General features: G+C 43.9%; 1 protein-coding gene across 1 annotated transcript; it reads right to left on the reverse strand.

Annotated features, from left to right (window-relative positions):
• Positions 1-13,698: 13,698 nt before the first annotated feature.
• Positions 13,699-14,352, reverse strand: macir (macrophage immunometabolism regulator; the record flags this gene model as incomplete). Its single annotated transcript, XM_079235410.1, has 1 exon — positions 13,699-14,352. One exon carries the CDS (start codon positions 14,350-14,352, stop codon positions 13,699-13,701), a length of 654 nt encoding a protein of 217 aa, XP_079091536.1.
• Between the last annotated feature and the right edge of the window lie 1,112 nt (positions 14,353-15,464).

The following is a 15,464-nucleotide window of genomic DNA, read 5'->3' on the forward strand; positions in this document are numbered from 1 at the left end:
AGGTTGAAATTCAAGAAGCTTCCCAATTAAATGCTTCTGGCATCAAGACAACGTTTGTTTTACTGAATGAGAAAGGGGAGCGCGCTGATGTGTTTGTTAAGAGCAGATGTGAGAAGACATGGTCGCCGAGTAACGAGTCGTCTGAGCAGCCGTCACAGAGTGTTACTCACAACGGCAATCAAAACTCAAATTACAGATTTACGTTTGGCAACATGAGTGAACAAACAGAGTCTCATAGCGATATAGTCAGCCCACCAAACTACTCTCACTGCTGCGGGGATCACAGGCTCATAGCAACAGACTTCATGCTGACCGCTCATCCCTCCGGCACGCGGCCATTGTTGAGTATCCAACCTCAAGGGAAGAGGAACAACTTTGACAAAAGCATCAGAAGTGATCAGTTTTGGGAAATTCCTCCACCACAAGAGTTTGCAGACTTTAAATATAATAATCTGGAGGATCTAACACACTGCCTGGCTTCCTGTAGAATTGGTGCTCAAAGTCCTGCTGACAAAAAGCAAAAGGAATTTCACCCGACGCCGAACATTACCGATGATGAAGAATCTCCATGGCCGTGTTCTTTAGAAGCAGAGGAAAGAGCAGATATGGCACCTTCGTTCCATCAATTATCTGACCATGCAAGCCATGAGCCAGTGCTCATGAGACCCTCCAGCTTCACCAAAGACTTCATCAACTGCAGAATCAACAGTATTGCCACTGTGGAACACAGAGCACGAGCGTCAGCAAAGAAAAGACACCAAACATATCCTGGGATGTCCGAGGGCCTCGGGTTGATGCAGGAAGACGTTCTGTCTCCCTGTCCGAAGTCCTTTTCCTCTTTAGTCATGTGCTCACTGCTTCTCCAAACTGACAAGTTTTCTGCTTTCGGAGGAGGAAACTATAATTCTTCCCAATACCAAGGACGTTCCAAACTTGCCTCAGTACCCCAAAACAGCCGTGATGGAAAGCAGTCCTTGCTCAGTTCATTCTATATGACCAGCTCTGAGGCGATGCCTGATGATGTGTTCACTGTTAATGAACAATGTCGAAGAGAGCGCAGCATCACGTACCACCGTAAAGGGCTCGGACAACAGAGAGTAGACTTCAAACAGAGCATTTGTATGGATGTCGAAAGTCTGGAAAATACTGATCAAAGTGAAGTAGCAGACAGTGGATTCGACCAAGAAATGGGGGAAGTAGAATATCACATCCCAGAGACCCTCACAGAGGAGCTGAGTCAAAGAGACTCTGGCTTACAAGTCATCCCTCCATCCTCCACAGGCGCAGAGGAACAAATACTACAGAGCCATCCGGCACCATTACTCCTCAAGGACCAGGTTGAAAGCCAAGAGGATCCAGTCTCAGTCTCATTCACACAGAGTGAGTCATCCGTCATGACAGTAACTGTTGGTGCACGAGAGCAGAGATTCCTGCAGATGGACTCAGGATCATCATTGGGTGTTGTTCTGGAAGACCCTTGCATGTCCCCTTTGCAGGAAGTGAACTCTCTTGTATTCAACACAAGTGAGGTTAAAGATGAGATTGAACCTAAACCACATGGTAAACAAGCAGGAAATGCCAGCCCTTCTTTGCCATTAATGCAGACAAATGATCTGCAACTGAACACAGAAAGGAGAACTGAGGATTCAGAGAAACCTGCAGTCACCGCATCATGTCCTGCCAACGGTTCTACAGATGCAGAAATACATGCAAAAGAGCAGCTCACTAAGACAGATGCATACACTGCATCCAGATGTAAGTTACAGTCATGTTTGTCAAATAATTTCAGGTCAATTTGTATATAAAACTGACTGACAGTTTGACACCATTTCCAGCTCCCCTAGAGGACAAAGAGCACCTGAAGCCGGTGGTTCATAAAGACCCAGACAGCAGCGGCTCGGACCAGTGGACCAGGAGGAGAACGCTCTTCAAGGAGAGCAAGGAATGGAGCTCTGCTGGTGGAAGCTCCATGATCAGCGACATCACAGAGGAGTCAGGTAACTCTTGGGCTGAGCGTGGGTCCATGGGGGTGTATCCAAGTAAACATGGCTTTAGATTTGGTCAAATTACCAAGTGCCCCAATTTGCAGAGGAAACACAATAGGCAGTGCCGTTGAGCGTTCCTGGTGTTGTTCAGGTTGGAGCGACTGCAGGAGAAGACCCCCGGCCAAGCATCTCTAGGATGCGGTCTGGGATTCCTTGACTTTGAGCGGTGGAGGCGGTGCAGATGCAGAATGCATGGCCAGTGTACGGTATGCCGGATCTGGCTAAGATATGGTGGAAGTGGTGGTGGAACCAGGACTGTGTGGTCCACTTGCCCGTCTCTTTGACAGAATGGGGGTCTTGTGGACCTTTACGTAGCCCGGCTATGTTTGAGGCTGGACACGGAGCCCCAAAGGACTTCTTATCTCTCTCTCTTTCTTCTTCTCTACGACATAACGGGGTTATGTATGATATAAATGATTCATGTCATTAGAGTAGAAAGAAGAATAATGAATGAAAGTTAAGACGACTCATTTCATTTCATTTCATCGCTAACCACCGCCCGCTAACCGTTCGCTAACCGTTCGCTAACCGTTCGCTAACCGTTCGCTAACCGTTCGCTAGCCGCTCCAGTAACAGACTTGGCTTCTCGAGTCTCGGTCAGCTCTCTGCCTTGTTGATCCTGATAGTGACGGTCAGCTGAAGCGCTCCTTCCTGTCTTTGAGGCTGGAAACAGGAATCTTTACCACAGTGTTCAGTCTGTACGACGACTCTATTCAACTGCTAACACGGATCTACCAGCTTGGGACAAATGCAGTTTAAACAATGTGTGGACATTTGAAAGACAATTACAGTTATCAAGCTGTTCCTGTTGGGTCTTTTCATACAAGAAAAGCCTTAGTAGTGTAATCATACATCATAGGAAGCCAATTTGTGAATTTGGGTTTCCTTTCCTTTTTATTAATTTCTAAAGCATTTTTCCTTTCTTGTTACTCCAAATTAATTTTAATCTGTAATACAAACTAAATCAGACTATATGTAAATGTGAACGCATTCAATTCAACATCTATATTCCAATATTTATTGTCATTCAGATTTTACATTTAATAAACTATTCCACCTTTCCGGCCAAATAGGCGACTACTCATTTCCTTCCAGTCGGCTACTTTATTATATCATATTTAAAATCTAATAAAATAGTTTTGATTAACCAGTTGCGATTTTCTGTGGTTATTGTTTATTTACATTTTAAATACTTAGCCTCACAGTGTAATTTTACAGTTTGAAATGTTCTAGAAAGCTTTTATATGTTTTGCTATTGACCTATTATTCAAACGTATGTCAGATGCCCTAAATCATGTTTAATAACATATGGAACTTCCTGCAGTAACATATTTGATCGATGTTTATGTTTTTCCACATCATACATTGGTTTACATTTCCTGCTTTGCGTGTAACAAAGCCAATGTTCATTCTTAAGTAATAGCTGCTTACTGCCCATAAATGTGGAGTGAATCACTATAAAGAAAAGGCATTGAAGGTGTAAATAAATAACAAATGATGAATAAATAAGGTTTAGTGATTAGATTTAATAATTAAAAAGTTATGAACAGTCAGGAATGGGTGTTGTTTTAGATATCAATATGTTCAGACTGTGTGGGCTAAAATGTACAATTAGTTAAATTATCTGTGACAATAATTCTCTACAAACTATGCAATAATTAAGATCAGTCTGGCTTCCAGTGACCACTGAGCAATAAGGATCATTGTCAAATGCTGTATATTTAGCAGTTCAGCAGTGCCTTGCAGCTGCAGTGTATCGTGTGATGTAATGTAACCATGAGACGTAATGTAACCATGAGACGTAATGTAACCATGAGACGTAATGTAACCATGAGACGTAATGTAACCATGAGACGTAATGTAACCATGAGACGTAATGTAACCATGAGACGTAATGTAATCATGAGACGTAATGTAACCATGAGACATAATGTAACCATGAGACGTAATGTAACATGAGACGTAATGTAATCATGAGACGTAATGTAACCATGAGACGTAATGTAACCATGAGACGTAATGTAACCATGAGACGTAATGTAACCATGAGATGTAATGTAATCATGAGACGTAATGTAACCATGAGACGTAATGTAACCATGAGACGTAATGTAACCATGAGACGTAATGTAACCATGAGATGTAATGTAATCATGAGACGTAATGTAACCATGAGACGTAATGTAACCATGAGACGTAATGTAATCATGAGACGTAATGTAATCATGAGACGTAATGTAACCATGAGACGTAATGTAACCATGAGACGTAATGTAACCATGAGACGTAATGTAACCATGAGATGTAATGTAATCATGAGACGTAATGTAACCATGAGACGTAATGTAACCATGAGACGTAATGTAATCATGAGACGTAATGTAACCATGAGACGTAATGTAACCATGAGACGTAATGTAATCATGAGACGTAATGTAACCATGAGACGTGTTCCCCGTGTCCACAGTGTCAGAGGACGCTCGCTCTGTGGACATGACCGCTCAGGACAATGAGGACAGAGGCTTCTACACCGAGACCTTCCACTCCTCAGCATGGATTTACCAAGGAGACAACGTCGACGCCGCGGCCGTTCCTCCCAAAACTCGAGCCGTCTCAAGTAAGCCACTTGGATTTCACAAGAAAACTGACGTCTTTAGGCCTTTGGTGACAGAGGAAATGTAGTTAGTAGTCAGGGTAGGACTTTTACATATTTTTTAGGGGGCAATGTTTGCTCCCACCGACTGCAATCCAGGGGCATTTTAAAGTTTGACCTTTGTTCAAAATAATAAATATAATTATTTAGGCTTACAGTATATGAGCAATTGTCATCAAATGGCAAGAATAAGACTATTAGGCAGTAGTCTACAGATTCAAGTGTTTTTAACAAAAAACAAACAGAAAACATAAATCAGACAATACTATTCAATTGTATTCTTATTTCTTTGTGGTTAGTTATTGTTATTACATTACATTACATGACGTTACGACTAAAACGGCTACAAAAATATTACGACACAACTTGGATGGCGAGTCGTTCGTATCGGTAACTTCAACCTGGAGTGAAAGGATGAACGTTGGAGGGACGCTGGAGATCTTATCGCTGATTGGCCAAGACTCCACACGTCCCATCAAAGATGTTCTATTGCAAAGATCACGACTTCACCTTTTCTCTGCGTCTCACTCCAATCTCAGAAACGCTGGGCGGCCAGTAACTAACGTTAGCTAGCTAAAGCCAACTAAATCATTTCAAAATGATTATTATTATGACCGGAGGCGATGGCGTGTTGCCTGAGATGGTGACGGAGACTTGTTGTTTGGCTGATCCTCATTTCTCCTACACTCAAACTCACAGGTCTGATCAAGGAGCGCTCCATTAAAAAAGTGGACCGGGTCATATAGGCTGCGATGTTTTTGACAAGTTCATTAAATAATCATAATTATTAGAGTAGATTATGGTGGCATTTGTTGCCCCTCTCCGAGTGCTATCAGGGGCAGTATTATATTTCTCAGGGGCAGTTTTGCCCTCGTGTATTTCCGACGCTGATCATAGTACATCACAGCTAGAAGTGTTCAATACACTGAACCAAGCAAACAATTACATATCCTCCTAAACCTCCTCTTCCTTTGCAGTTCGGGAGAGGACGGTGAAGATCAGCAGAGGGACAGGAGAGTTTCCTTGGGGATTTCGGACACAGTTTTCTAAACCCATCGTGGTCACAGAGGTGGACACAAGTAAGGGAATGTCTTGCTGCAGGTGATGTAGAACTGAGAGAATGGCTTTTCTGAGTGACTGACTTTCAGGTATTCACACTAATAAAGAAAAGGAAATATAAATGCTGGTTGGCACCACCACACCCAACGACCCAAACGCAATACAACGGAGTGGAGAGGTTTGTTCCAGCAGAACACACAAGGGAAACAAGGAAGAAGGCAGGAAGCTCAGAATGTAGATCACTGGGTCTAAGATATTTCTGTCTCAAATTATTTCATGACATGATTTGTTTGAATGTGGAAACGGTGTTTCCCTGCCGCTCGATGGGCAGATGGGAGGTAGAGCTGCATCAGGTTCTTCTTCTGTTCTGTGGAGGTCATCTTTCTGCAGAACCTGGTTGAGGTTCGGCTGTAAGCGTTGTTCCTCGTCTCCATCTCTCTCAGCAGAGGGATCATAGCAGGAGGTAAAGACCACGATGTAAACCTGTGAGGACAGAAAGCACAAAGAGTCCGAGGAAGAAGTAGAGTTCGTGATGTGCACTGATGGTGCATGGATAAACCCAGAAGGAGAGGGAGAAGGCGTCAGCAGGGTCGTGGCAGGGCAGAGCCTCAGGGCGTCCGCCACACTGTCATTTAGCCTTCAGATGAATTTTTATAAGGTAGAATTCAGTCAGCCGATATTAATCCTGATAACCATATTCAATGCCTTTGAAGCCGCTGCCCCTCCGCCCCACCAGAGTGGCCCCAGCTCGTCTTTGTGTTTTCTGTCAGCAACATTTCTTTGTGGTTTCAGACGGGGCTGCTGAGGAGGCGGGGCTGATGGTCGGGGACTCGGTCCTCGCTGTCAATGGAACAGACGTCACCAGCGCTGCTCATTCTGAGGCTACCGACTTGGCCAGACAAGGTATGCTGTTTCCAAGCCTGGTAGTATACTGGTAATACTGATAATGATCCAAGAAAGAACCTTTATGTAGAGTGTAAACTAATATTTCAACACTCTGAATGTTTGGTTGTGTTTAGGTTAGGAGGATGTATCAGAGTTCGTATCTACTCTGATGTTTTAAATGACCTCTGTGTTTGTTTTATATCTTTACCGTTGAGTGTTTGAGTCTAGAATCATTATTTCAGATGAAATGATCTTGATCCTTTAGGGCCAGACGTCTTGACGTTGACTATTGGGTCGGACATTGCTCGAGGTCCGAACACCCCCAGACCAGCGTGCCGGGGTTATCTCCACAAGCGCACCCAGTCCGGTCTGTTTAAGGGCTGGAGGAAGAGGTGGTTCGTTCTCACTCATGGATGCTGCCTCTTCTACTACAGGCATAAGCGGGTGAGCAGTCATTAATATGGATTCTATTTTCTGGAAACAGTCCCCACAGAAACTAAACAAAGGGACTTTTACTTCCTGGTCATTGCAGGACGAAGGCAAGAGGCGGGCTTTGTTCGCCGTCAAGCTGGAAGGGGCCGAGGTGGGACCGGATGTTTCCCTGGGAAAACCTTTTGTGTTCAAGTGCCGCCCTCAACCCGGCAGCCGGGTGTACTTCCTCTGTGCCACCTCCAGCCAGGAGATGAGACGGTATGGTGCCTTGCAACTTTATAAACCAAAGACAGTTTATGTTTGTTGTCATGTGTCTGCTTTTAGGTGTTCTACATTTTCAAAAAAGCTGAATGGAAATGCTATTTATTGCAAGAATGTTTTTATGTTTGACTAAAGTAAATAAAAACTGGTGTTTTCAACAGAGGATGCATCAAGTCTAAAGGTGCACTCATTTACATTTACTTTTCTTGTGGAGTTTAAGTTGTGTCTTTGTTTTTGTAGGTGGCTCGGGGTGATGGAGAAAGCTCTTCATCCCATCACACAGGTAACATCTGGGCTAGCTTAGCTAGTATTGCAGCTGCATGGGTTGCTCGGCTCTTTTATTGATCAAGGAGTGTGTAGTGAAAGAGATGGAAGCTTTGTGGCTCCACATGTCACATGTTGGCATGGCAACGCGTACCAAGCCTTGGACTGACGCTCACAATGCAGAGAGTACAGACACACAAAGGGTGTTCACTTGTGTTTAGTACACTGTACATTAGTGTGAGTTGTTGAACATTACTTTACATTATCCATTATAATATTATATAACTATTATTCATATTAACGTTCGGGTTGGTAATGTTCTTAAAAAAACATTGCCGGTATATTTATTGTAATTCTCACTACATCCCGACAGTAATTTATAAATCAATGATCATCAGACCTTTGTGTCTGTGGCAGGATGAGGAGGAGGAAGTGACATATGTGATCCATCAACGGCCATGTGGGTTGTTTATGTTCAACGTGATGATTTCTGGAAAGTGTTTTTGGAAGAGACGGACTGTGAGACTTTCTTTAGATGCATTAGCTCTTGGATCTGCTTTCATTGGAACAGAGTTGTCAACACTGGTTGGGTTTTTCAGTTGGATCATTTTTTAAATCTGGCATGCTATTAGACCTGCTCTAGCTTTGATTATAGTATTATATTGTTACATTGTTATATCACCTACATTATACCTAAATGCATTACATTATTTGAGGGCATTTGCCATGTTGCTGCTGCTAAACTTCTCCGGCTTGAATGGATTCAGATGAATGTGTCAGCTGCTACTGGTTTGTTACATATCATATTCAGCGCCACACTAACGCTGCTCTCCTCAACACCTCTGCTCCAGAACCACGTGTGGATGGACGTCACCAGACACAACTCCAATCTGCCCCCGCTGGCGGTGAAGACCCCCGAGTGTCTTGGGCTGCTGCACAGATATGAGAAAGTCAAGGACACGTGGGTCCAGCACTACTGCGTTCTGAAGGATGGCTGCCTCTACCTGTACAGCGGGATCCGTGCTACTCATGCATATGGTAGGAGACATGTCAATGGTTTCAAAAATGCATTTGTTTTTGTAGAAACCTTTGTACAATTTGTAAACCTGAAAGTCCATAACTAAGCTGTGGAGGAAAAACCTTAAACACAAGGTTTCAACAACAAGAAATTCCTGTAAATCTGTACGGTTCGGGGGAAAGTTTAATGTAGTGTCATATTTTAAAGTCTCCTGAATGACAGTGGGTTAATGTACCTCACCTGGTGGGTTGGATCAGATGGTGGAGGAGCCGGCTATAGAGAGACCTGGCAAGCCCAAACGTGTAGTGAGGGTGAACTGGGAACGTCTGGAGGAGGATCCTGTCCGGGAGGTCTTCAACTCCCACCTCCGGAAGAACTTCTCACACATCCCGAGGGAGGCTGACATGGAATCCGAGTGGACCATGTTCAAAGCCAGATGCTAAAACTCGGGCATGAGAGGAGTTCGGGGAGGCATGGAGAAGGACCTTTGATTGGCCTCAAGGAGGTTCTGGCAAACCATCCGGCGGCTCAGGAAGGGAAAGCAGGGGCTACCCCAGGCTGTTCTCAGCAGTGGAGGGGAACTGCTGACCCAGACGGGAGACATCATCGGGCGGTGGAAAGAGCACTTTGAGGAACTCCTAAACCCGGCCAACATGTCCCCCGGAGAGGGGGCAGCGCCTGAAGACTTGGGTGTGGTTTCCCTCATATCCCTGGCAGAGGCCACTAAGGTAGTCAAGTGGCGCTGGGTGGATGAGATCCGCCGTCAGATGCTGGAAGTGCTGGATGTTGTTGGGCAGACCGGGGTGGTGGTTCCCATCTTCAAGAAGGGGGACCGGAGAGAGTGAACTATCAGAGTATCACACTGCTCAGCCTCCCGGGAAAAGCTTATGCCAGGGTGCGGGAGTATGGGGCTCCGGACCCGTTGGAACGGGCCATCCGGTCTCTGTACTGCAGTAGGAGCTGTGTTCGCATCCTCAGAAATAGGTCAGACACGTTCCTGTTCTATTAAAGCTCTGATCTATGCGTACGATGTCAGAGTGCCTCTACTACACATCTACATCACGTCCATCTTTTTCACATTTCCTGACCTGTTTTTATATATTTGACCACTGTTGTCTCAGACTCTGGTGAGGACAATGTCATCCTCTGTCTTCAGGTGGGATCTACCTCCAGGGGTACGTGGTGCGAGAGCTGCCCTACGGATGCAAGAAATCCACCATTGAGCTGAACCCTCTGACTGATGAGTTCAAAGCATTCTACCTCTGTGCTGAAAATCCTAATGAGAACAAACGGTGAGGAGCTGATTCCCATCCAAGGACTCTTCTACAGTAGATCCTGCAGTCTTTAGGTCTCCATTGTATTTTACAAAACAAGAAACCAGCCAGATGGTGCTTCACAAACATGTCCTGCACAAAAAGCCACTTTCTTGTTTCTATAATCTTGTTTAATGTATTCATCTCCCCAGTGGTATCCTCTGATACACTCATACTGTGTTTTCCATGGGCCCAGTATATTCTTATATAAGACAGATACCTTGACCTGTGCTGTTGTGGTCCTTCTAAAAGGGCCACCTGGAACTGAACCCTCTGGGTCTGAACCGATTGCCTGAACACATCGGTGTGTGTGCCAACAACAGTGAAAGCTCAAATACATATCTAAAAAAATCTCCACTGTATTAGTTCAGGAACTCAGGTATTGCATCAGCTTTAGTATTGAACCTGTTAACGATACCCAGCCCTAGTTTCTATGCCCATTCAGCTGCTGGAGTGGAAAGAGGTGAGACCCGGTGCAGGAGCATCAGATGTTGTCGTGCTGATGCTTCTGATGTTGCTTACAGGTGGATCACAGCGATCCAAGCTTCAATAAAGAAGTGGCTGCCTTTACGTTCGGCCTTCCAGGAGTACATGAATCGGCCGTCAGAAGAGACCAGGAAGTGAGTCTGTGGATCACTGGACGCGCTTCCTGCTTGAGGCGGATGGCACTTTGTTCTCTGCGCTGCTGATTTGTTCTGGAGGATGAATTCACTCAGGGAAGTCCTGAGAGAACGAGGCCACAGTTCAGTCCACGGCTGCTCATTTACATTCAGCTGGATGGCAAATGTGAGGGACGAGAACACAAACAGTCTGTAGCTCTATATTTCCCTCTGTAGTTTTCCTACCTTGTTTTCTCTCTTTTGTCAAACACTTTTTAATTTAAGCTCTTCCATTGGAACTGACAGTTGTAATATTTCCATTTGTAAATGTATCTATGAGCGAATGGATCATAGTAATTTACCATTGTGGCTTCTTTTCCATAGTTTTTCTTTGAGAAATGATGCGTAACACTTCCCCATGTCTGTTGCACTGCTCCTAAACGCTTAGATGGGTTGAATGCAGAGGTCATATTTTATTTCACGTCATGTTTCATATCATATTTCATGTATGTACAGTATATGAGGCTTGGAATAAAGTTGAAGTTTAACATCATTTCAAAGTCTTTAAATCTTTGGCGAGGTTTCAGTTTGTAATATGACATATTGGCATTTCTATGCTTTTATACAGATTCTGTATTTTTTATTGCTACACTGCAAACTTTTAGAATATAAATGTGCGTTCATGCTTCTGATACTGCTGTTACTCACTGTATAACAGCTAGTAATGCATCAATGTGTTTTGCCAAATAAACTCTACAATCAAATCCTTTTGCGTCTTTGTCTGCTCGTTAATCTGAATTTTTTGTCGATGCAAAATTGTATTTCAGTATTCAGCAAATCACACAAAGATGAGCAATGAAAGATGTTGTCCAGTCAAAATGTTGCATCAACTTGAAAAGTTTTCCTCTTCATGTTTTCTCAAGGAAATAATAGGAACATAAATAAACTTGACATACTGCACAGCATTAAAGCCTTTTAGCCTTAAAGCTCCAACCAATCAGAGGTTTTTATTCAGGCAGAAACAAAACTCTGAGCTTCCTTCTTATTCTCTCAAAGGTTTGAAATAAGCTTTAATCATATAACAGTCATTGGTTAACATCAAGTGTACATGTTTCTGTTTGGCTTAAGGAATCAATAGTAGTGCATAAGAGTGACTTTACATACAGTATACAGAGGAATAGTTTGTACACCCCTTTAGTTTTAAATTCAAGTTTCAAAATGTCAAAAAATAAATACAAATCATTTGAACGTTATTTCAAAATACCATGCTTCGCTTGGCAGTTGTGGCTATTTTGGGCCACTGTTGATTTAATCAACAACATTGGTAGCTAATCAACATTTAATTAACATTATGTATGTGATATATGGTCAGAATATGACTGTCCATCCAAATTCAGTGCAAATTTCCAAGACAAAAGAAAAAGGGTTTCCATCCACCACTGTGATGCAAATGTGTCCAGTCAGGTGTTGCCAAACTATTGCAGGAGATGAGGTCATTAAAAGAGCTCCAGGGGCGCAGGTATGGCAGTTCATGTGTTCACTTGAGTTATCGCTCCACACGGTTCTGCGGTTGTCTGCTGCAGTCTTTGGTCTTGATTCATGGATCAGCACCAATTCACCAAGTCGGTTTCCATCGGTCGCATTTTCATTTTATTTTGCACTTTATTTCCTCAAACAGTGGATAGAAATGCACTCATGCTCCTCCTGTTGATCTGACACTGCAGGGACTTTTGGGAGCGGGTCATGAACATTTTAATTTTGATTATCAGAACATTCATTCAATGTGGATGTAAAATATTCACTCACATATCCAAAATCATTAAATCCCACACTAAAGTTCTTAACATTAATTAAAATGTGAAAATGGTACAGTGTTACAGACACAAACATGTATATATCCTGGATTAAAAATGCACTCCATATGTAAAGCCCCTGTGTGTCTCATCCCATGTAGAAAGCACAACGCATGCTGACCGGCTCAAAGTAACACACACACACACACACACACACACTACACACACTTTACTCAGAGTAGTTCATTTTCTACAACAGAACAATTTGAAAGAGGCCATTATCACATACAAAATTGGCACAGAGGCTTTTATGTTATGGATATGTTACATGTTTATGAAATAAATATATTTTTTGTGTAATAGAAAACACTCAAATCACGATTTCCTTTCAAAGCAGCACAACAAAGTGCCAACACTCAAGGAGTGTACACACTTTTCCACACAACTGTAAGTGTTCACATGGCTGTTTGTCCAGTGTTGACCTCAACGTGCATCAGGTGCTCAACAACATGTTCTGCAGCGAGGCAGAAACACATCCACTCCCAGCTGGAAGGGGAACACACACACACACACACACACACACACACACACACACACACACACACACACACGCATTAAAAAGACACACCTCAAAAAGACGGTTGTGCGCCCATAACCAATGTACAAAACTAGAGATGCACCAATACGGTTTCTAAAAGGCAACATATTGCCCTCCATATTGGCCAACAATAACCTGGAACAGATTGATCGCTCTCCTTCTGCAGTGTTTTAAACCTGCGGGGTTGACTGTTTAGATGGTGATAGTGAGGATTGTTTAAGTCAAGTCAAATCTTTACAAAGATTATCTTGCTGATTTGACAGTTGTATGTAGTGCCATAATCTGAAAATATTAAATAAAATCAAAACTTCCACTAACAATTCCTCCCAGAGAAGCAGTTGAATGCTGGACTGGTAGAGTGGTGCATGTCAAGCCGATACAGAAGGATATGTGCTTTCATCCGTACTGACCAGTACAAACACACAACACGGTCAAGACATAAGTTCACCAGTTATTGCTAAATGTATATAATTCACATTTCTTTACCTCAACAACACAATGCGAGGAGTGATAAAGGATCTTCTTCATGTGTCCAGTACGAGGTCAAACTCCCAGTTCATCATCTAACAAGACTTCAGTCTTCTAATTTAGGTCGAAAGAACCGAGCTGGAAAAAGCACTTTGATCCCCAAAAGGGTCAGAGACGCCTAAAGAGGGCGCTCCACTGGGCGCTCCACTGGGCGCTCCACTGGACGCTCCACTGGGCGCTCCACTGGACGCTCCACTGGGCGCTCCACTGGGCGCTCCACTGGGCGCTCCACTGGGCGCTCCACTGGTTTTCAGGTCTTGTTCCTGGTAAACAAGCGCTCCCCGCGCAGGGTGAGGTGCTGCAGCTGGTACTGGAGCACCTCAGTGTCTGAGGATTCCTTGATACTAATTTTGTCCAGATTAAGGTAGTCCAGAGACTTGGACTGGGCCCGCTTCCCCTTCAGCAGACAGAGGGGTAGTGGAGCGTGCAGACGCCGCCCAGCCTCCCCGTGGGCCATGGACCTGAGGAAGGTGTCACTGGAGCTGGGCATGCGCCTCCGTCTCCGCCCGTTGGCAGCAGGAATGTCATAGGGTTGGTAGTGCCGACTTTTGCCTTTGCAGATCCGTGAAGACCGGTGGACTCCCAGGTCCACAGACTTCGGGACGGGGATCTCGCCGGAGCTGGTCGTGGCCTCTGACACAGAACCCTTCTCTGGGGGGCCGTCTGACCACTTGTGGGCCAGCTTGAGCAGCTCCTCGCCGGTGGTGAAGCCCACCAGATAGTTAGAGTCCATGTGGAGGATCTGGTATCCGGACACAGTCCCTCTGATGGGCGAGCACGGGGTGCTGGCACAGCGAGGCCTCTCTGCTTCTGGTTTCAATGTGGCCTTGAGTTCAGATGCAGGGAGAATGGAAACGTGTGCCCTGGACGCTCCATTGATATCCATTTCCATCCTGCCAGACATATCCTGACTGATGAAGGTGGAGACAAAACATTACCTGAGTCACTCCGGGAGCCATGTCACACAAAACATGATAATGTCACACAAAACATAATAGTCACACAAAACATAATCCCCCAGAGGCCACGCAGAGTTCAGATGATTTCAAGTAGAGTTGTAGAGGTACTTATTCATCATCAGTGTTATTACCTATTAGACAGGTAGGAATACTGACACAGACCAGCAGGAAAACAGTCAATATCCGTGTACGCTATATTTTTAATACTTTCCCTGCTTTACTTTGATGTCATCCAGCGACAGGAAGCTGAACTGAAAGTGAAACGTATTATTCTCTCACCAAAGCCAAGAGACTCCATAGTCAAAAATAATAGAGATAAGTTTCGTTATTAGTTCAGTTGCTCAGAATATTCCAGTGGTTGAAGTCGATATCTGCAATCGCTTACTATCTCTCAATTTATTCCTATTAATTTATGCTTTTTTTCTTGAATCATGTTTAGCCTTCTGTGCCAGTCATCATCAGCTGTGCCTTTATTGATATGTTATTATAGTTGGGACAGGCATTTTCTATAGTAGACCTATAATACTCCAATACAATTCAAACTGAAGCAGAGCTTTTCTGTTGAACATGCATCCGATAGTATTGGTCTATAATGTATGCTGCTAATACATATTACATATTAGGAGCAAGAAAAAGAGACACTTGGAGACAGTGGCGGCGCGTCAATAGAGGGCGCCGCCCCTCTTCAAATTTTGCGATAAAAAAAAGAAAGAAAAAAATTAGAATATATACTGTCAAAAAACATTATATACCAAATAATTTAAATATACCGTGTTGACACGCTAAATGTGTGTGAGACCGTAAGGTCAACAACCACTTAAGTTAAATGTGACCAAATATAATGTATCGCGTTCATCATCACTGAGGAAAGCCCCGCCCCTCTCGGGGCGCCGGACAATGTGAGTCTATGGAAGCGAGCAAACGTTTCAGGGGCGTTACGGCGAGGACAGCTTCTCATTGGCGGATGAAGGAGAATCTTCAATGACATCGTTTCTTATTGCAACGTGGTTGGACTATTCGTCGAATCAGAGACCTTTATCATTCCCTCACAGCCCGT

This window comes from Taurulus bubalis (genome assembly GCF_910589615.1).
Source record: "Taurulus bubalis genome assembly, chromosome: 19".
Classification (NCBI taxonomy): Eukaryota; Metazoa; Chordata; class Actinopteri; order Perciformes; family Cottidae; genus Taurulus; species Taurulus bubalis.